Below are 23,854 nucleotides of genomic sequence, written 5' to 3'. Positions count from 1 at the left end.
ATAAAACAGTGCGCTTGGGAGCTAAAAAGAACCCTTTTTTTAGATAATACACATTGTGCTTCTTACTGGTGCTAATTATTGAGAGTGGCTGAAAGAGATTTATACTGGGTAGGTGAAAAACATACAAATTTTGGGTGCATTGACTTTTTATTACAAATTTGATAGTTCATTAAACCTCAAATCTGATGCGGTATCTGTTGATGAAATATCCTGAAAAATGCTTTTCATGAACCAATCAATACATCAACCATGATTTATAAGAAAAAAGAACCTTAACAAATAAGGATTTCCTCTCATCATTCAAAATGAGTGAGATGTTACAGTTACCACACCAATTTTCTGCATCCCAAATTTCTGTGTAAAAGAAACTGCTGCCGGTTTGCCCGCCATCAATTCCGGTTCATTCCTGCCCCACCCTCTTTCCTTTCCAGATGAATTACACCGGCGATGCCGCTGCTTCCCCGGGCGTAACATTACGTTGTAAATGCACGGTGTATACGTCAATACTGCAAATAGGTCTTCTTTCATGAATTTATATGTTATTAAGCCCCCCGGGGAGGCGAAATTGACGATCAATTCGGGCCCGAACAAATGCTGATCTATAATTGTCCTTTGGCCTTTTTATCCCAACCCCCCTTTTGCACATACACAACTACACACACACTCCTTTAGGTTTGCATAAGCCGCTGGGCAGGTTGCTCCGTGGAGTATGTTAAATGAGGGGAGGACAGGAGGGGAGTGGCATGAATCAGCACGATTGCAGAGAGTATTGACAGATATCGGGGTGAAACCACGGTGATGCTGACGCAGCGCCACCGAAGCACAAATATGGATACAGATCGAACATGGCATTGTTTTCTTTTTCGTTGACATACATACATACATACACACATACTGGTATATATATATATATATATATATATATATATATATATATATATATATAAATGCATAATTTATTTTTATATTGTATTATTTTTATCTTGGTGCTTTTATATAAACTTTAATAATACTTTGTTTTACTGATATTAACATTTGTTGTCTAGAACTGTGATTTTGAATCCAGGCCATGACAAAAACATATTGAATGAATTTGATTAAATCCTCCTTTTGCTGAATCGTGTAATCCATGGTAGGAATTTATGAGTAGGATGTGAAGCTTTTGAAGTTCATTAAACAGTTGTTACTAACTTTTTACAATAAAAGATAAAAGAGAGTCACGGGCTACATTAAGCATTTTTTTGCATGCTCTGTGAAGGTTTAGTTTTAATTAAAAGTTATTTTTATTAAATTATGCCAAAAAATGTTGCTAAACTAGTAGATGATTTTGCTTATCTTTTGTCCTATTTTGTAATGTATTTAATATAATGTAATAAATTGTTATGAATGTTTTTATCAGCACAAAAAAGTGGTTTGAAGTTGTTTTTCTAGACCTATATTTTCGAGTAAAATCAAGTACGATTTTTGATATATTAAAAGTGCAAAAAATGTTTTTAATGTTTAAAGTTCTACTAAAGTAAAAAAATAACGTAAACATTTTTAGCATTTTGGTCTATTTTTGTCACGGTTGCCATGGCGCCCAATTGGCTCCGCCGCGTGGCGCCAGCTGCGGCTCGTTGGCAGATTGGCTTCCCTTCTTTTTATGCTCAGTGCTCTCACTCACCCTTTGTCAGTCCGTTAACGAACCTCTGCACCCGCAAGACGTGGGTTTTGACTCTGTCCGGTTTCCTGCCCGGTATTGTTCCCAGCTATTTTGGCCTGTCTAATATCGATCTCCAGTTTCATTCCCGTCTAGTTTGTCCTGTTTAATTTCGATATCCAGTTTTGATATCAATCCTGTCTGTCCCGTCCAGTCCAATATCGACCCATCTGTCCGATATCTGCTCGTGCAATTGGTATCGATCTCGTCGTCCTCTGGCTTCCTGTCATTTCACGCCAGACTGCTGCCTAACGTCTTCCAACGTTCGCCGGATCACAGGCGTTTGGGTTAACGTGCATGACTGCCCCATTTCCCGTAAAATAAAAGCTTGTGTGAGAAACATGACGCATTTGGTTTCTCCTCCTGTTCCGGTTCTTGACAATTTTATGGTTTAAAGAAAACGTAAAATTACCAAAATAGCAAAAATATTTTGGGGGTGAAAATAATAGGATGATTTTATCTATGTAAGTAAAAAAAAGGAATTTTTCTAAAACTATTTTTTCCTAAATTACTAAAAAGAAAACTAAAACATCTGTTAATTAAACATCTTTGGTAATAGAGTTGTTGTAATTATACTTTATAATAAATATTGTTGCGCACTGTTGATTGTTGTTTTGTGTATTACATCATTGATGCTATCAACCGATCATGTTGCGGTTCTATGATTTGCACACCCTTTAGGACGGATCTGCCTCTGTGACTAAGGATATGTAATAAGAAGAAAGGGCTCAGGATAGGGCCTTTAGAACGGGTTGAACATCCTTATCAGAAGGCTTCTCTCCCTGTTTTCCTTGCAAGTTCAAATTCCACTGATGTCTTCTGTCTTCATTTTGAGTGGCTACTAAAGTTTCAGGGTTCGTACGGGTTCTTAAAAAAGCTTGAATTTTAATGTTGTGCTTTCGAAGTCAGGACAATTCTTGACGTTTGGGTGAAATTTTTGGACCCTCTAGACCAGGGGTCGGGAACCTATGGCTCGCGAGCCATATATGGCTCTTTTGATGACGGCATCTGGCTCTCTGAAAATTTCTGAACGAAACAAATTTTACTAATAATGTTACTTTAGCAAAATAAATAATAATAATAATAAAGTCAGAAAAAAAACATGTCAAAAAATAAATAAATAAATACACACATTTTAATTTATATATATTTTCACCTGCAACTTTTCGTTCAGGCACGCAGCTAAGAGCCAATCTGTTCTCCGGTGAGCGGGAAGGTCCGCTACCCGGAAAGTCTAATTTTAATTGATAATTTACAACAATCTGCACAAGTCATTTTGAAGCAAAGAAGAAATATTTCCTTTCGTTTTTGGTTAGCTTTTTTTATGCAGGGTGAACCCTTCTAATCAAGATGACGAAAAGGAAAAGCGATGAAGATTACCGTACGTTTCAGCAGGAATGGACAGAGCAATTTGCCTTTATTGAGAGAGCAGGTTGTGCAGTGTGTCTTTTATGCAATGATAATATTTCCTCGATGAAACGGTCAAATATAAAGAGACACTTCGACACACGCCATGCCACATTTTCAGCGAAATATCCAGTGGGAGACAAGAGAAAGAAGGCCTGTCAAGAACTACTTTCTACAGTCCAGGCGAGTCAGCAGCAGCTCCGTGTATGGGCCAAACAAGGTGATTTTAACTCTGCTAGCTTTGCTGGTTCTTTAGCAATTGTGAGGAGCGGGAAGCCGTTTACAGATGGCGATTATGCCAAATCATTCATGCTTGATGTGGCCAACGAGCTTTTTGACGACTTTAAGGATAAAGATAAAATAATCAAACGGATAAAAGATATGCCTCTTTCAGCAAGAACTGTGCACGATCGTGCCATCATGATGTCGAAACAAGTGGAGAAAAAAACAAGTGAATGACATAAATGCAGCAGAATTTTTTTCCCTCGCTTTGGATGAATCAACAGATGTCAGTCATTTATCCCAGTTCAGTATTATTGCACGCTATGTTGACGGTGACTCGCTGCGTGAGGAAAGTCTTGCCGTTTTGCCACTAAAAGGGACGACGAGAGGAGAGGATTTATTCAAGTCTTTCATGGAGTTTGCAAATGAAAAGAATCTACCAATGGATAAACTTATTTCTGTGTGTACCGATGGTGCTCCGTGCATGGTGGGGAAAAACAGAGGATTTGTAGCGCTGCTTCGTGAGCAGGAGAACAGACCCATCCTCAGCTTCCACTGTATTCTACATCAGGAGGCACTTTGTGCGCAAATGTGTGACAAGCAGCTTGATGACGTGATGTCACTGGTCATTCGGGTGGTCAACTTTATTGTTGCCCGAGCTTTAAACGATCGCCAGTTTAAAGCACTGTTGGATGAAGTGGAGAATAATTATCCTGGTCTTGTTTTGCACAGTAATGTGCGTTGGCTGTCAAGAGGGAAGGTGCTTAGCCGTTTTGCAGCTTGCCTGAGCGAAATACGGACTTTTCTTCAAATGAAAGGCATCGAGTATCCCCAGCTAGCGGACACTGAGTGGCTCCTCAAGTTTTATTATCTTGTGGACATGACTGGACATCTGAACCATCTCATTGTGAAAATGCAAGGCATTGGATATACAGTCTTATCCCTTCAACAGGCAGTCTTTGCATTTCAAAACAAGCTGGAAATCTTTACTGCGGATATTGAGACTGGTCGTTTACTACACTTTGAAAAACTGAAAGTATTTAAAGATGAGTGCACAGCAAGTGACTCCCCTGAACATTTTGATCTCCATCAGCTCGCAGTTTTCACATCTTCTCTCCTGACGTCATTCATAGCACGCTTTGGGGACTTTCGTGAGCACACTAGTCTTTTTCAATTCATCACTCATCCGCACGAGTGTGATTTGGACAAAGTAAACCTGAGTTTCATCCCCAATGTCTCTGTCAGAGATTTTGAAGTAGAAGTTGCTGACCTGAAGGCCACAGACATGTGGGTTAATAAGTTCAAGTCACTGAATGAAGATTTGGAAACCCTTGCACGAGAACAAGCAGAGCTGGCAGGCAAACACAAATGGACAGACATGGACAGACTTCAGCGCGCAGACCAGCTGATTGTCAAAACCTGGAACGCGCTTCCCGTCACGTACAAAACACTGCAGCGTGTGAGTCTGGCTGTATTGACCATGTTTGGATCTACGTAGGCATGCGAACAGTCGTTCTCACACCTAAAACACATCAAAACCAACCTGCGATCACGTTTAAAAGATGGAAGCCTAAACGCCTGCATGAAGCTGAACCTCACCACCTACCAACCGGACTACAAAGCCATCAGCAAAACCATGCAACACCAAAAGTTGCATTAATAGTAAGTCAGAAGTACTTTTCTTATCAATAAATAACTTTAATTTTATTTTGAACAACGTGTTATAACAGAGTCTTATTATAATATATATATTGTTGGTCTTCTTCGATTTAGATAAGAAATTGCTGACCTGAGGGCCTCAGACAGCGGTGAGCAAGCAGAGCGGGCAAGTAAACATGGACAGATATGAATAAAACCTCAGCCTGCAGACCAGTTGATTGTTATAATTATAAATAATTGTTAGTTTTTGTTATTAACTTACAATGTTGTTCAAAATAAATTCTGTCTTATTATACTATAAACTCGTTGATTTTCCTCTTCCATTTAGCTGTTTTTGGTATTAAAATATACATATGGCTCTCCTAGGATTAGATTTTAAAATTTGGGTTTTTTCGGCTCTTTCAGCAAAAAAGGTTCCCGACCCCTGCTCTAGACTATGCAACAAATGAAGAACATTTTAAGAAGGTGCGTGAAAATGACGCTGCCACGCCCGCCCTGGTGGTTTGTCTTCATGGCGTTGTCAGTTGAAGCGTTACCGCTCCCCACAGGTCGCACCCAAGAGGACACCTCTATAGACAAAACCAGCTTTTTTGGCTCAGCTCACAGACAGCTCCTCAGCTTTTTTTGTTTTTTTAATGGTATATTATCAATAACAATACAACATTGTGCACCAAATTATTTAGTAATTAGTCAGTTGATATGTATTGCAGGGGATCCCTGAAAAACATACGCAATATAGATTAAAATATTAACAGATCCACAAAAATGAAATGCAAACCTATTTTAGCTTTTAACACACTTAACCGATTTAAAGTCAAAAAACAACACCAAACCCCTGAAAAAGCAAAACAATAAAATTAAAATAAAAAAAGTAATTGTTCAGTGCTATAAATGATAAAATACAGAAAAGATTTGATTTAAAATTAAATTTTAACCAATTTCTAGACATATCCTCTGAAAAACATGCAAAATATATAAATTAAAATATGTGAAACGAAAAGCAAAACCTCAGCAGTATCTAAGATTGAAAAATTGAATGTACTCTGGTTTGGAGCGATCGATATCATTAAAATTAGTCCAAATTTGGCTCATTTTTCTGTTTTTATACAAACAGTATAAAAACTCTCTTCTCTCCCGTATTGAACGCCGTTATTACCCAGCACCTATAGAGCCTTTTTCGTGTTTCCAAACAAGTGAGATGTAGTGAACTTGTGTGTGCATTGTTAAGGCAGAATGGCAGAATTCATGTCAGTTTATAGCAGCCCATTGACACAAAAAGATTGTAGATTAATAGGCAGGAACATCTTAAAATAGCACACTGTATGTGCTAGCAGAAGGAATGTTTTAATCATCAAAGTGGACAAATAATAATGTTCTTTTGATTGGCGCTAGAATTTTTTACTTTGAAGGTAGTGGAAACAGTGAAAAATTGGCCTTGAAAGCTCTTAAATTTGTCCATGAAAAAGGTGTATGAACACTGAAGTAACACTGTCGAAAGTTACGTCTATGTGAAGAATCTCACCAAAACACTTGCTCTGGTTGGTGGCTCGGTCCATGAAGACCTTGGACGAGATGACGGTACCAAAGGGCAGAAACATCTGCATGAGTTCGTTGTCTCCAAACTCTTGCGGCAGGTGGTAGATGAACAGGTTACAACCTTCTGGACCTGGAAGAAAACCCAAAATTGACTTCCAGGAATTCGCCCCCACTTTCTCTATCCAATCGTTTAGGTGGACCCCATTAAAATGAGTCATGTTCTTTTTCCAAAACATTACAAAGAAGACTCAATACATAACAGCGACGTGAGAACTCATCAATGTTACTTCTGCTCAAATAAATCGGACGACCGGGAAATTGCGGAGCACGCATAACGCTAATAGGGAATAAAAATAGTTGAGAACGAGCTCGCCCCACATAAAAGCCGAGCAATGACGCCATTTGACCAGACATATCTCAGGTACGCCGGATGGAATCAATAACGCTCCTGTGCTGACCGTCGTCGATATCCTCGACGAGTTTAAGCGTCGGTTAGACAAAGATTTTTATCTTTGACCCTGTATATCGACACCCAGTGTCAAATTGTATGTACAAATCGATAAATAATCAACAATTCTGTCCAGTCTTGCTTTGAAAGCAGTGGAAGTTTGACAAAGGTGGGCCACCTTGATTATTCCGAATCAATAACGCTCCAGCTTTGGCAGATCCTGAGCAACTTGAAAAAGGAACAAGAGCATTTTTCCCAAGTATTTGACATGTGTACATAATGTCAAATACTTTAAGTACAAACATCATACTTTTGACCACCTTTGGATATTTCGATCAATTTTTACAGAAATTTGAGTTCTGTAGCAATAAAAATGTTAGGTTCTAGAATGCTACTAACCTACACAGTGTGGCAAACTGTCACGACCAGAACGGAATCAGGACCCAAATGCGTAATGTTAACCACAAGTTTATTGATAGAAAGAGGAAGGGCAGCGCCCGTGATCCGGTGCTTGCTGGACGCGGGAAGCAGGCCGTTCACACAACCGGATCATGATTCGAATAAGTGGATCTTCCAAAGTGGGAGATGGGGTTGTCGAGGACAGAAAAAGCATGTTGATAGCCGGGAAAGGAGAGTAAAAACGTGGTCAGAATCAATAACAGATCATAAGCCGGGACGGGAGAGCAAACGTGGTCGGGTTCAAAAACAGGTCGTAGCCGGAGACAAACGGGGAGATCAGGAACGGACGGGTTGAGAAACGGGTGCAAAAAGCGAGACCGACGGGAGTCAGGGTCAATGTGCTTGCTCTGTAGAAACAGAGGACTGACAACAGGAGAGTGAAAGGGCTGGGCTTAAAAAGGACAGGGAACCAATCATGTAGCCCGCAGCGGCTGGCGCCAAATGAGCGGGCACAGGTGATCCAAATCAGTCATCATGACACAAACTGGAGGATCCAACACTTGTTCCTCTGCTTCCTGTTCCCATTTAGGGACTAAGCCAAAAGCAAAAGCTGTAAAAGCGTTGTTTGCCTTTGATATTCTTGATCTACTGCATTAGTGTTATTATATACTGCACATGAGTGCACTCTGGTTCGACTCACCAAAGAATGACAGAAAATATGGAGCTTATCAGAAGAACCTTAAAAAATTTCCAGAAAAAAACGAAATGTCTACCCTATACAGTGATACCTTGGTACTAGACCACCGTAATTTTTGAGTACCGAAACATATTTTTTTCCCCAAACAAATTAATGGTATTTATTTTTATACGTTCCTACACGTTCTAAAATACCCAAAATAATCATAAAATGTGTACCAAAACAACAATGATCATTTACATGTGCAGGTCTATTCTATCTATCTACCATGGTCATATCCCTCAAGAGGGGTGACCGACAGCAAGACACACACATACAATAACAAAGAAAATAAAAGGGAAATAAATAGCATTAAAAAACACACAAAAATTTTTGGACCATGGCCAACCCAATTGCCCAAACACCCAAACAAGTTAAGCACCTCGGCACCCAAGTTGGTCATGCTTTTGTCCCTCTAGATGAAATGGGACACCCGAAAGCTGCCATGTCACTCGGGTCAGGGTGACACAATACACTCTTTTGTTAAACAGCAGGGCCCGGCAGCTTTCACTGGTTTACCCCTGCCGCATCATACGGGTGCCCAGCACATCCTTAAGAACGCGTCCACAATCCCACTATCCATTCACAACACCTCTCCACTCTTTTCTATCACCAACAAGAGCTCTAGCTTCCATTATATTTAGACCTCTTTCCTGCAGTGCACTCATAACACCATTCATCCACGTCAATCGCAGCCTTCCTCTTGGTCTCCTTCCATTGACTTCTGCTCTGTAGATCCTCTTCAACATTCGCTCCTCATCCATCCTCTCCATGTGTTCAAACCAACCGAGTACTCTCTTATCAACACGCTTGCTCAGTTCCACGACTACTCCAGTTCTGTCTCTTACAATTTCATTTCTCAGTCTATCCAATCTTGTCACTCCTAACATAGTCCTCAAACACTTCATCTCAAAAACATTCAACTTCCTTCTTAAATCTGCGTTCAGGCTCCAAGTCTCTGCACCATACAACACAGTCGGCACAATCACACTCTCATACAGTCCCCTCTTAACATCCATACTCATACTCTTGTTGTTCATCACTCTCCACATGTGCAGGTAATAAAGATTAAACAATGTTTTTGCTTGAATATGAATTTGATGAGAGACATAACATCTAAATTAAGAAACACAATCCCTAAAGCAAACACATGTGTAATTATATTTAATGATGTCATCCCTGTATGATCTTTTAACAAATTAAATAATACGTCCCAAAAAATAAAAATTGTGCTTATTTTAAGTGTATTTTTCCAATCTTAATTTTATTATATCTTTTTCTGAGTTGAGCTTTTTAGAGTTAAAAACAAACAATAATACGTAAGTATTTTTTCTATCAATGTGTAGTGTCAGGTTTTCAATGTAAATCTCTTGAATTTCTGTCTCAAGGTAATTAGCTTGTTTTTATATTACTAAATATAAAAACAATGTTTCTCATACACACACACACACACATTAAGTAACGTTTCAATAATGAGTGTAATTATATCTCTTGTACGTTTATCAATCTTGTATTGTTTTATTTTGAAATAATGTTCTTGTGTGCACTGATCTCTCTGACGCAAAATAAACGTCCCTCTCTCTCTCTGTGTGGACTTCGACCAGGAAGGACATGAGTTCTTTTCTCTGCCGTTATAATGTAGAATTAAACTATATACATGTATTTTATCTGTGCAAATATAGCCATTAAACAGTCTTAATAATGTTCATCTCTCACAGTAGAGTGTGTAAAAACATTATCTTCTACTTGCTAGATAAGATTTTTGATTTTTCTTATTTTATTTGCACTATTTTAATAGTGATTTATTTTATGATTGTATTATTTATTCTGTTATTTTTATTTACTATTATTATTATTATACTATGGATAAGAAAAATCTGTTTAAAAAGAATGCCTAAAACGAGCCAAATTATCTATTATCGTGTAGATAGGATGATTGTGCTTATTTTAAATACTTTATAATGAAAGTGTGAAAAATATTTTTTAAAAATGGGAAATAACCCTCTCTTTTCTAATAAGATAATTTTGCTCATTTATGAAGGATTTTTCTTTTTTAAGAACAACATTTTATTTTATTATTTTGTTATTTGTTTTATTTCTGTATTATTTATTTTTCCGGAGTGCAGTTGAAACATGCAAAAGGTCCCAAGTTCGAGAGTAAACGTATGTTGAACAGGAGAGAGATGGGCAACACCAGGCTGTACTTGCCAAAGACACACCACAGGAAATGGTGCCCTTAGTGGTTAAGGGACCCAACCAACCATGTTTTATTGCAGTATATTATTAGATACAAAAAAACACTCAAAATAAGAAATTAATACAAAAAATGACGATAATTATAATTTTGTTTTCTTGTAGAAATGATGATTGTGCTAATTTTAGGTATTTTTGTAATTAATCTGTGTAGAAATGATTTATTAAAAATGAAAAACATCTTTATATTGCTTATTTATGGATGATTTTACTCTTAGCAATATTTTATTACACGGCATTAATACATTTTATTGTATTATTTATATTAGTATTTTGTTTTTATATTAGAAAGAAGATATCTATCTATTTACCCTGGTCATATCCCTCGAGAGGGGTGACCGGCAGACAGCAAGACAAACACATACAAAAACAAAGAATTTTTTTTAAAAAAAGGGAAGAAATAGCAAAAAAAAAAAAAAAACCCACACATTTTTATGGACCATGGCCAACTCAAATGCCCAAAAACCCTAACAAGTTAGGCACCTCAGCACCCAAGTTGGTCATGCTTTCGTCCCTCCAGATGAAACGGGACACAAGAATGCGGCCGTGTCAATCGGGTCAGGGTGACACAACACACTCTTTTGTTCAACAGCAGGGCCCAACAGCTTTCACTGGTTTACCCCTGCCGCATCATATGGGTGCCCTGCCCATTCCTTAGAATGCGTCCAAACATCCCACTATCCTTTTACAACGCCTCTCCACTCATTCCTATCACCATTAAAGAAAAGAAGATATAACCACTTAAATTAAATAATACGTAAACTTGTCTCTATTATCTCCTAAATAATTGTGCTTGTTTTAACAATTATTTTCTTCTATTATCAGAAAAAGACAAAGTATCATAAAATATAACAAACACTACCGAAAATGCCCGTCATTATCTACAGTCTACTATCTTCTATAAATGAGTATTATTTTAATGATGATTTGTATATTTTTAGGAGACAAATAAGAAACACTTTCTTAAACGTGGAATGCTGTTCATCCTGAGATTTGATCTGCAAACTCAGTGGAATTGTTTAATTCTAAGCTTAAACACACTTCTATTCTATAGCATTTGAATAACCTATATTTTATGTTGAAAATATCTGTGTATTATTTGCCCCATGTAGGTTTTAGATCAGGGGATGGTGTCATAATAGTCTGTGGTTTGCAATAATCTGTGATCTGTGCAGCCCTTTGAGACTCTTTGTGATTAAGAGCATTGCAAACAAACATGACTTGACTTTAATTAAGACACGAAAACTAAAATAAGAACACATTTCCATTTTGTTAATAATTATAATAATATGAGACAATAGGAACAGTACAGGAACTATTTAATATAGTACATATCCTTAGCCACCATGAATCGCTTGACCATATGAAAATTCTCAATCAAAAATGTCCACACAATGACCTCATTATCTCCTTAGAATAGACTTATTATCCTTTGGTACCACATATTATATTCCCACGAGCCCCAATGCCGAGCATGATGTAAAAAAAATCTTTAATTATTCTAGAATTGGCTCGAGTCACAATATGCCCTCTCTAACCACACAATCCACCAACATAATATTATTTTTTTCGCCCACATCTTACAGACGTACCCCGTAATGAGCTGCAATCGCGACCCCTTTTATTTATCGATTACACAAAGAACAAGAGGGTAATATTCCTCTTTCGTAATATGCGGGTGTGTACAATACCGAGGCAATATCGCTCTCACATGCTCGTCGTGGCTAATAAATCGGGGGGAAAAAGTAATAATGTTTTTTCTCACCCTCACCTTCTCTCTGCTGCTGCTGCTGTTGGATGACTTGTGGCGCTTGCGGCAGCGTCTGGCCAATGGGAGTCAGCGTTGTAGCCGGGTAGATTGCTGAGATGTTAGATAAAGAGAAGGAAAAATGACCAAAAATGAAAATACGTTTTTTTCTTCTTCCTTATGACAGTTAAAAGAGGTGTACGGAATTTGGAACTGTGTTACTCTCTACGGCCATCTCCTGGATCAAAGTCATGATCGCTGCCCCAGCTCATTCATGCTGCGCGTTCAAGTGGTCTTTTTCTTAAACTCGTTCGAATAAACTCTTCTTTTTTCATCGTTTTCGGTGGTTTGTGCTGTCATTTGGACTCTGCTAGAACTTTCACCATTTTCATGCTAAACTGACAAAATAATTAAAAACAAAAAACCTGCGGGGATAGGCATTACGTCACTCTCCAGCACTCCGCCTAGCCCCCATTCCACAAACCTAATGTGTTCCGCCCCGCACAGCTCTTATAAAAGCGGATAAGTGCGGTGGAAAATAAAAGCATACAGGCTCTTTGAACTCAGTTGAGCCCTGTTACTTAGAGAACATATTCAACGTTCAACTTTTTAAGGACACCTCAAATGAATTACCCCGTATTTAACGCTACACTTGTTGAGGTAAAAAAAATAACAACAACAAAACCTAGGCTGGTGCACTTGTCGGGGATTAATTTGACCTTTAGATTAGATTAGATGAGATTAGATTTTATAAGGATGGGCTGGGCACCTGTATGATGCGGCAGGGGTAAACCAGTGAAAGCTGTCGGGCCCTGCTGTTGAACAAAAGAGTGTGTTGTGTCACCCTGACCCGAGTGACATGGCAGCTTTCTGGTGTCCCGTTTCATCTGGAGGGACGAAAGCATGACCAACTTGGGTGCCGAGGTGCCTAACTTGTTTGGGTGTTTGGGCAATTGGGTTGGCCATGGTCCAAAACATTTTGTGTGGTTTTTTTTGTTATTTATTTCCCTTTTATTTTCTTTGTTATTGTATGTGTGTGTCTTACTGTCGGTCACCCCTCTTGAGGGATATGACCAAGGTAGAGATAGATAGATAGATAGATTTTATTAATTGGCCCTCTTAGATAAATTCACTTTCACCAATTGTACCGGGGGAAAACAACATGCATTACATTACAAAAACAGCAGAATGAAAAACATACATGACAATGGAACAATGAGAGAAGACTGATTGGATGTGTCAGTGGGGCCTTTTGTTTAGAAGGGTGATTGATGGCAGTGGGGATCAGGCTTTTCCTGAGGCGGGCCCTCTTGAATCATATTGTTCTTAGTTGAAAGAGCAATATATTCAAACAGCCCCAAAAATAGAGAACAAATTGAGATCATCTTTGCCATGATAGGAAAGTAAAAGCTACACTCATTGTGGAAAACAAAAACAGTATTATTTGGGTCAATAATGGGATGGTGAAGTATTTTGGGTCAATTTGACCTATTTTTAACCCCAAAATTGATTGTATTTGAATGTTATTCCCCAAAAACTATGCAAATGTGAGACACATTTGTTTTCTTATGACAGTGATGAAAAGCGAGTGAGGACTCCACTCATTGACGTTAAATAAAAAATCAAAAAATAAACATATTTGGGTCAGGACTGGCTGCTGCACTTTTTTGGGTCAATTTGTCCTATAGTTATGGTTTTTCTTTTGAACATCCACAGCCAAAAATGGCCCAAAATAAATGTACGTTTTTCCCCCTCATTTAAGGAACGATAAGCAATTCGAAGCTATATTCATTCAGGTAGAAAAAAAAAAATACTGTCATGATTACTGACTTGACTCACCTGTGCCCGCTCATTTGGCGCCAACCGCCACAGGTTGTGATTGGCTACTTGTCACTATTTGAACCCTGTCCTGTCAGTCCCCTGTTGTCAGTCCATCTGCGAACCTCAGTGTACACGAGGCAAGCCTTTTTCGACCCTGACTCCCACCTGTCCCGTTTTTTGCTTCCGTCTGTCTCCGGCTACGACCCGTTTAGATCCCGACCACGTCTGCTCTCCTGACCACTTCTGCTCTCCCGTCCTGACCTATTTGAGTCAAGACTGGATTGATTCATTTTTGGGGGTCAACTTGACCTACAGTTACCCTGAAAAATAGGTTGTATTCCAAAAAATCAAAACTGGGTAGATTACATTCAAAACCCCAAAAAATTAACAAAACAACCATCCGGCTACGACTTGTTTTGATCCTGACCACATCTGCTCTACCGTCGCGGCTTACGACCCATTTTTGATCCCGACTACGTCTACTCTCCCGTCTTGGCTTACGGCTCGTTTCCGACCCGGCCACGTTTTGCTCTCCCAGTCCAGGCTACCGAGCAGTCTTTCCGTTTCTGACGCCGCCATCGCTCGCTACGGAAGATCCACTTCTGTGTTCGGATCACAATCCGATGCCGAGAGCGACTTGATTCCCGCGTCCAGCCAATACCTTCCACTTTCTTTCAATAAAACTTGTGGTAAACGTAACGCAATTGGGTCTATCTTTTGTGCTGGTCCTGACAACCTTACTTTTGGCAGAAACTAAGGCCTCACCTGTGTATTGCTGTACTCCAGTGAAGGCTTGCTGCAGGGTGTCGGCGGCGGTAGGGCTCTGAGTGGAGTAAGGCGGCAAGCCGTTGGTGTAAACCGTCTCCACGGCCGGGTGCCCGTTTGGCTGATGCGGGATGCCCGTGAAACCGTTGACGATGGGAGTGACGATGCTGGGCATAGCGGAGGTGGTGATGTTGGCTGGTGGAGAACTCAGGCCTGAGGAAGTAGATATCGATACCATTAATCTATATCCGGTTCATCCAAGAATATCTCTACTCAAAACTGTGGCAGGATTAGCAAACTCTTCGACAAGAGTACAAAGACGGATGCAAGATGACAGTTTTTTTCTACCGATATTGATACTTGATAAAATCCTGCTTCCAGCGACTGATAACAATACCTTTTTTTTCAGTGAGGAGACATGACCAAGTTGTGGTAATACTTTTATAGACATTTAAATGTATTCTAATTGTAATTCATTGAATCATTCTTATCAAGTAGTGTCATCTGATTAAATGTCAAAGTGGGAGTCTTTGATGCTTCATGCACATTAGAAAGAGATTCATAGGAGACACAACTAAGATGTGCTACTACTTCTCTCGAAAAGTAGAAGTAGTGGTAGCAGCAATAGTAATAGTATGAGTAGTAGTAGTAGTAATACAGAAACAAATTCTAAAAACAAAGCACAATTCAATAAACTATGTGATTGATCTTGGCTGAGTTCTCCCATAGCTTAAGGTCATTAACGAGGGAGAGAGGAGACACAACCTAATTGCCAAATGACTTTAATAGAAAATCAAAACAAAACACATTCTAATTAGAAAAATAAATGCTTATAAAATTTCTAACAAGTACATTTAGCTGATTGAAAATCAAGTTCTGGTTATCCTGTGACTCACGCATTTTTGAAGAGGTCGAGAGGAGACATGACCAATTTGTGCTCCTAGAGTACTAGTAGTAGTAGTATAGAAAGCACTCTTAAAACAAAACAAATCTCAATGTACTGGCTAAAATTTCACACTTCATGAGCCATGTGAATGATTTTGGCTGAGCTCTCCAGGAGGTTGCAAGCATTAAAGAGCGGTAGGGAGGACACACAACCAAGTTGTGCTACTACTTCGATAGAAAAGTAGTAGTAGAAGTATAAAAAATTCTAAAAACAAACAAAAATGAATGTACTTGCTTACAGAAATTATGCAGAGGTATAGAGGAAATAAGACCAAGTTAAAACACTACTTCTATAGAGGGATGGGCGCCACCGGGCTGTACAGGACACACCATAGATAATGGTGCCCCTACGACCCTAGTGATTAAGGGATACACCGACCCATCCACCATTCTAATGAGGACATAAATGCTTAGAATCTTTTTATCAACAAGGAATGGCTGATTGAAAATCAAAGTGTGGTTTTATGATGCCTTAAGAACATTATGAAGAAGTAGAGAGGAGACAGAACTAAGTTAAAATTCCAACGTATTCTCATGAGGAAAATAAATGATCAGAATCTTGTAAAAATGTAGTGCTGGCTGATTGAATATTATAGTGTGGCTCTCTGATGCCTAGTGCACATTACAGAGAGGTCGAGAGGAGACAAAACCAACGTGTTCTACTACTACTATAGAGAATCAAATACTGTTTATTATAATAGGGGAAAATAAATCAGATAGAATATTTGAGTGTGGCTCTCCAAAACCTTGCGCACACTATGAAGAGTTAGAGAGGAGACACGACCAAGTTATGCCACAACTTCTAAAAAAAATCTAAATGTATTCTAATGAGAAACATAAATGCTTAATGGTTTTATACTAAATAGTGTCGGCTGATTGAATGTGTGGCCCTACAATGTCTCGTGCACATAATGAAGAGCTAAAAAGGAGACACGACTAAATAGTACTACTTTTGTCGAAAAATGTTGGTATTAGCAGTAGTACAGAGAGTTTTCTAAAAACTAAAATAAATGTACGTTAAAAAAACGTAAAAACATATCGTGAGCCGTGTGATTGAGAGACAGAGAGGAGACACAAACAAGTTGTGCTACTGTTTCCATAGAAAATCAAAATATATTTATAATGAAGAACATAAATGCTTTACGACTCCCAATGTACAAATAATAGTATTCTACTAGTCGTGTTCACGAATCAAAAACACACAAAAACACCCAAACTTTGTCATCACGGTGCAGTCTTGCAAGACACGCAAATTTCCTAGCTAATGCAGGGACATGAACGCAACATGGCGCCTGTCACACATCTCTGCCATTCGTCAGCACACATCAGGACCAATTGGAGAGAAAGTCAACCTGTGAAAAATGAGCCTGTCGCCCCAGTTTGCGGCGCGCCCGCTGCTCCACATGATGAAACTAGCGTGCAACTTCCGAAGGGGAAACACAAACTTGATGGAAATGATTACAGGGCGAAAAAATCCAGGAGGAAAAAAAACAAGAAGACACATAACAACAGTTGGCAGTTTGACAAATGTGGCGGTCATAACATATATGGCGGTGAGGCGGGATGCTTCATAGAATAGAAATAGGTTTCCCATTTCTGTGTAATGCATTTAAAAAAAAGCCCCCGACCCTTTTTGCAAAGAGGATCAAGATGCCCGAGAAACCGTTGACGATGGGAGTGACGATGCTGAGAATTTGCTTGCGTAACGAGCAAATTTTCTCGATATGAAAAAAATTAAAGTGTGTAATATTTGACCACTGGATGGCCCTGTATTGTCCAATGTGAACAAAAAAATAGTCCCAAGAGCACAGCATAGCAGCAAGATGCCAGACAAACATAGCTTTCTTCTAGGCAGGTTGTAAAATAAATTACAATTCTCGACCTGTGATTCTTTTTAATAAAAAAAAATATTGCTGTCATAGTTCATGCAGTTTTGCCTCATATTCAAAAAAAGTATTTTTATATTCTTTTTGTACCACTACAAGGTACTAAATATTACACACTGTGCCTTTAAAAACCAAGTGGTCTGCCATAGGTCTACACCAAATAATTATTTTAATAATCGATTAATTGGTCCATTAGGTTTTAGATTGAATCGGTTTAATGAATAGCGCTTTTTTAATTTTCCTCCTCTATTCAAGTATTAACAATTCGGACTGATCGACAAATAGTGCACAAAAAACCCAAACTATTCTATAATATGAAATCATAAAAAATGCTAGCGTTTTTCCAGTATCATAACAATAAACAGAAATACATCCAAATTTATGCTATACACAAATATGACAAATACTGTATGTAAGATACTTTTTTTATAAAAACAGACCAGAGAAGGCTTCTGCCGGACGAAAGTTCTACTATAAGTTTGTTGCCCTCTGCTGGATCAAAGTAGTTCTACAATCATGTCCCCTCGATATCACAACAAATCTAAGGTACTCTTACTTGCAACGTACTGAGTGGCGCATAAATCGGGCAACTCAAGGAATTGATGATGAAATTCGTTGCCAACGCTGTTAATAATCAATTTTGTTAATTCGTTGTTGCAGCCCTAGTCGATCCCATCCTCCCAAAAGCATCAAGGTGTACCAAAAACACATCTTCCTGACCACAAAAAAATGCAAGTAGTAATCAAACATAAAGAATACAGTAACAGGATAAATAAGATGATGTTAAAATGCGAGTTTATTATGAGCACCGTAACATATGTGTGGGTGGGGTGTGGAGTAGTCTAAGAGATTGCATACCTTCATTATACTTCTTAGTTGCCCCCATATTTTCTAATCCTATTGATCATATCAGATTGTGCATGCCGTTTAACAATTTTTAAGAGAAAACTGTTTTTATTTAAATGATCGTGTCAGGGCCAGATCGGAGACAGGACCCACTTGCGTTACGATTCTCTCAGTTTTATTGGAAGAAGAGAGGGTTGCACCCACGATCCGGTGATCGCTGGGCGTGAGAAGCAGGTCGCTCTGAACGCGGAAGTGGGACTTCCGTGGCTAGCAATGGCAGTGTCGGGAACAGAAAAACCGGGTCAGTAGCTGGGACAAGAGAGCAAAAAATGTGGTCGGGATCGGAAACGAGTCGAAAGCAATTAGAGGAGAGTAGCCATGGTCAGGATAAAAAAACAGGTCGAAGCCGGGGAACAGACGGGAGCAAAATGAGGTGGGAGACAGGGTCGAGAAAGACTTGCCTGGAGTTAACTGAGGTTCACAGACGGACTGACCACAGGTGACAGAAAGGAGTGGGTTTAAATAGGGACAGGGAGCCAATCAGAGTCAGAGGCAGTTGGCGCCAAACGAGCGGGCACACTTGCTTCACATCAGCAATCATGACAGACCGATCGCATCTTGCCCTCAGTAGCCTAGATGGTAGTGTGCCCGCTTTGAGACTGGGAGGTCGCTGGTTCGCGCCTCGGCCTAATTGGTAAAATGGCGGCGCCCTCTGTTGGCTGCGGTTGCATCGGCTCGCTACAACGGGTCAGGTGTATCGACATTTCGTTCTGTGTACATTGTTACAAAGAATGACAATACAAAGGAAATTATTATTATTACGGCTGCTATCTGGATCGTCTCCGTCACTGGTATCAGACGACAACGTTATCACAGATCTCTAATAATGTGGTGGTAATTTACATAGCCTGTAGTGCTAAGAGAAAATAGATGCCTCATTGGGTTTTTAAGGTTTACGCTTAATAAGGAAAATTTGCAATCATCATTAAGGGGAGGTTGACAGGTATGAGGTATCGAGAGACTGTTCGATGACACATAAGCTCTTACTGTACACTTAAAATTAAAGTTACTGTAACTTTAAAGGAACGTACACAAAAATCATTTTTACAGGACATTTTTTGCCTATGGCAGTCTACATGTGCAAACTAGACGAGTTGATACTAACAGTAAGCGGCCATGAGCAGTGAGCGGTCTCTGGTGGTAGCATATGGCACTATTTATGAACTGGATTTTTCTCCGTGAGCAAGATTTTTGTTCATAAAATAACCGGTATACCGAAACTCTCTTGTTCAGAGGTGCTCCTATCAAGAGGTTCCACTGAATGCTAGCGACTGCAAAGTATTTTGAGCAGATACTCACGGCGTAATGGTCCCTCAGGAAAAGAGGGCCGGTTTTCGAGTACGGTTCCCTGAGGACCGCCTTGCCATCTCATACCTCAAGCTCTGATTGGACGGAAAAAGGAGGAAAGGACCTCACTCGAGAGGTGGTCCACAAAAGGTAAACAATCCCATCCGATTCACGCGAAGTTTATGGTAATAAGATGGTAAATATGCTGTACGTTGCTGGGTTAAATTTGCATAATTCTCAGCGTAAACCCTAAAGAACCATGCACGGTTATTTAAATCCGAGTAAAAATTATGCGTGGAGTACTGAACAAGACTGTGGGGGGGTCCCCCATCGAAAACGGGATTCTGGTCCCACGGAGATAACTTCATCTAAATGTGTACAGTGGAGCGAACTGTAGTTGTAAACTATCCATAGTAATAAACTATGAAAAGAAAACTCTAGTTAGAATATTGACAAACAAAAAAGTAGACTCATTATCTTATTTTACTACAAAAAAATGTCCAAAATGTAGTAGAATAAAGGTGGATCGCAGAATATTTCCCAACCCACAATTACTTCTGATACTTTCTTTTCAGGATCTAGCGTGAACAATATCTCTAAAATAATTCCTAAATTAAGATACAACACCATCACGCACCCCCAACCCCCGCGCGCCCCCCCGAAAAATTTCAATTTTCCGCTCAATATTTCAAACAGGGTTTTTTGCAATATATTGGCCACGCCCACCTCTTCCTGCCAGCCCCTCTATCCAAATCTCCTGTTGTGACCTTGACTGCTCTTTACCTATTTGCTATAACATCAAAGATGAGCAAATCCTTCACATTTAGCCAAATATCAACAGAAAGAGGAGTTAGGAAAAGATTGAATGTTAACATGAAAAAGAGCTCCATGATCAGATCTACAACTACGTTGACCCCGGGAAAAATTCGTGTCCCACCGAGAGCTTTTACGCTCGTTTCTTTTTTCTTAACCTCGCTTCTTCGGGTTTGTGATTTATTATCTTGCCAGTTGCGTCTGTTCCTCTGTCGAGCCCCAAGAGACCGTTTTGGTGCTAAGTCGGCGAGGGCCCGTATGGCCCCTATGTGCGCCCACCCCGGCCCCTAGTAATGCAGACGCTCCATCATCGACTATAGCCGGCTTTCAGGGGGGTCAGCTATGCCAGGGAACGGTTAACGTTCTCTGGGGTCGACTTGCGGCTTCTTCAAGGTGTAATATGATAAGCGCTAAGGCCGTGATGGGAGTTCATAAAAAAAGGGGCCGGTTCTATTACTAGCATTAGCACAATTTGATAATATAAAGGCAGGATGTAAAAGAAATATAAAATATAAAACCACATCGTAGCTTAAGCACAATAAGTGCTAGAACTTAAACTGTACCAAAGAAGAAGAAGAAAATTCCAGAAATGTGTCCTGCAAATAATTGTAAAGCTTCAAATACTAGATATTAAAATGAAAAATTAAAAAATTAAAGACAACCTTTGAGCATATGTAAAACCTTGCATCTACTTTGCAGACATGAAAATAATGAAAAACGAATCACAGAAGTTTGTGGAGGCAAAATTTGTACGTATCAAAAGTGGTTTCAGTGCTTGGACTTATTATATTGGCTCTGGTAAGGCTTTCTGCAATTTGTTAAAATATGTTGTGTCTAATTATGCATTTTGCATTAAAATCGTTTAATGCTGATTGAAAATAAAAACCGTAAATTGTGTATGTATTCTTCCGCTGCTAAAATATGTTGGGGTAGCTTCTATTTTAACGGAACAAAACACAAAAGGAAGAGGACGCAGTCAACAAACTAATGTGCGGATAGAACAACTACATAATGACCAACATCAACCACATCCAACAGAATAAAACATGAAAGTGAAGACACGAAAAACATTCCCAAACATGACAGAGCTTTAACAAGAGTGCAATCATTCATAATGCAGACACAGCATCAAGCTCTAATGTACAAAACATGAAAAGGGGAAGACGACGAACAAATACTCACACATTGACATAACAGTAACGAGAGTGCCAAAACAGCAAGACTGTAAAATAAATTGTAGGCACACTGAAAAGCTGTAGTGAAACAAAACATAAAAGTTCGATGAAGTAGAACATACATTCAGACATAAAAATTATAAAAGAACAGAAATGAGGTGACCATGAAATACAATGCTGGAACACTAACTCGCTCTAACTGAACAAAACATGAAAGTAAAATTGTGTACGACATATACCCACACTTTAAAAAACAATAACGGAAGTGCCAAGACGAGACCATGAATCATAAAGTTGAAAGATTAACAGGCTCCAACTAAACTAAACATAAAAATAAAAAGTTGCTGAATATATACTCACATGTTGATATAACGATAGCGGGAGTGCCAAAATGACGAGAATATAAAACACAATGTTTGAACATTAACTAGATCTAACTGAAGAAAACCTTAAGACTATCATAATTGCCGATGTGAATCACCTGTGCCCGCTCATTTGGCGCCAACTGCCTCGGACTCTGATTGGCTCCCTGTCCCTATTAAAACCCACTCCTATCCGTCCCCTTTTGTCAGTCTGTCTGCAAACCTCAGTTAACACTAGGCAAGACTTTCTCAACCCTGACTCCCACCCAGTGTTCCCTCTAAGCTGCGCGCGTGCGCAATTGCGCACTGCTCGCACATTCTCCGCGCACAAGAAAATCGAGCCAGCGCACAAAAATGACGGCTCAAAATTACTGATGAAGAAGCGACTTAAGTCAAAGTTACAGCGCATGAAGGTAAAAATACACGGGTTCCCCTGACGTTGTGTCCTAAATGCGGTACATTTTGAAGTCAATGTCGAACGAAGTTGAAAAGTAAAGTCAGTAGAGTTTGTCGAGAACCGGCTTCTTCGGCTTGGCTCACTAAAAGGAACCGGCTCTTTTGGGTCCTAAACGGCTCTTCAGGTTGTTTTTGCTTCTTTAATCCCAAAATGACCAAATATTATGTAAAATCATGCACAAAATGACTTAAAGGAAGGGGGGTATAGAACAAAAAAGAAAAAAAATAGCAAAATGAAAAAGTAGTGAAAAAAAGAAAAAAAAGGAAGAGAAAAAAAGAGGGAAACATTTAGAAAAAAGCCAGAAAAAAAGAAAAGAAAGAAATATAGGAAAAAAATAAATAGAGAACAAAAAGAAAAAAGTAACAGCTCTGAAAAAATAAACACAATGAGATTTTTTTTAACGGAATTTAAAAAAAAAGTGGAAAAAAAACACGGAAAAAAAAAAAGAAAAAGTTGTGTTGCATTCAAATAATTTCCAATTATATCAAGTGAATCTTGTTGCCGACATTGTACTTCCACTTCAGTTCTGTATCTTACAACCGACTAAATAAGCCCCCAAAAATGTTAATACACACACAGGTTATACACACAGTAGTTGGCTTATAAGATCACACAATCAACTGTGCATCATGGTTACACTGCGCCACATTGGAAGATTTGTAGGCCGTACAACCTTTGCAATAGTACATGAGTCAATTCATTCAAAAGAGAAAAATAATTTTGCATTGGCGGAAACTCAGCAACATGTAACTTGATGTCAAGTTTGGGACATGTTTGATAATTAATTATCTTGCCACACTTGGGATTATGGTTGCTCACTGTTGTTTCAAGCGTTGCTCACCGACTTTGTGTGAACGTTCAGACCCGTAGAAAATTAGAAGGAACATTGCTCCCACCTGTTTTTTGCTCCTGTCTCTTCCCCCGGCTTGGACCCGGTTTTGATCCTGACCACATCTACTCTCCCTTCCCGGCTTTCGACCTCTTTTTGTACCCGACCACGTCTACTCTCCTGGCTTCCGACTCGCTTCCGACCCCGACCACGTTTTTGCTCTCCTGTCCTGGCTACTGACCCGTTTCCGTTCCTGACACCGCCATCGCTCGCCCAATTCCAATAAAACTTGTGAGAATCGCAACGCAAGTGGGTCCTGTCTCCGTTCTGGTCGTGACAAAGACGATGTACGGAATTTACACAAAACATTGAAAATTGATAGAACAATCACAAGCGTACCATGACGGAGGGACTAAAATAAATGATTGATTACTAAAAACATAAATAAATAAAATAAAAAAATAACAATTTTAACCCTCCCACCTGATGGTTACCATGGCGA

At 39.2% G+C, this 23,854-nt stretch overlaps 1 protein-coding gene across 6 annotated transcripts in view; it reads right to left on the bottom strand.

Annotated features, from left to right (window-relative positions):
- The window catches only part of LOC148354678 (CUGBP Elav-like family member 5), a 492,473-nt gene that overhangs the window by 17,299 nt on the left and 451,320 nt on the right, over nt 1-23,854 (bottom strand). For 4 of the 6 annotated variants that reach the window (XM_088349929.1, XM_088349928.1, XM_088349933.1 and 1 more), the window contains 3 exons: nt 14,693-14,905; nt 12,125-12,220; nt 6,510-6,653 (listed from right to left, as the gene is read on the bottom strand). In XM_088349929.1, the coding sequence (XP_088206055.1) occupies nt 6,510-6,653; nt 12,125-12,220; nt 14,693-14,905 (453 nt within the window). The remainder of the gene's footprint in view (nt 1-6,509; nt 6,654-12,124; nt 12,221-14,692; nt 14,906-23,854) is intronic. The other 2 variants (XM_088349927.1, XM_088349930.1) reach the window with 1 other exon arrangement.

This window comes from Urocampus carinirostris, chromosome 12, assembly GCF_059441175.1.
Source record: "Urocampus carinirostris isolate Australia breed hairy pipefish chromosome 12, RoL_Ucar_1.0, whole genome shotgun sequence".
Lineage (NCBI taxonomy): Eukaryota > Metazoa > Chordata > Actinopteri > Syngnathiformes > Syngnathidae > Urocampus > Urocampus carinirostris.
The sequence above is the reverse complement of the archived record's forward strand: the minus strand, read 5'-3'. Positions and strand labels throughout refer to the sequence as shown.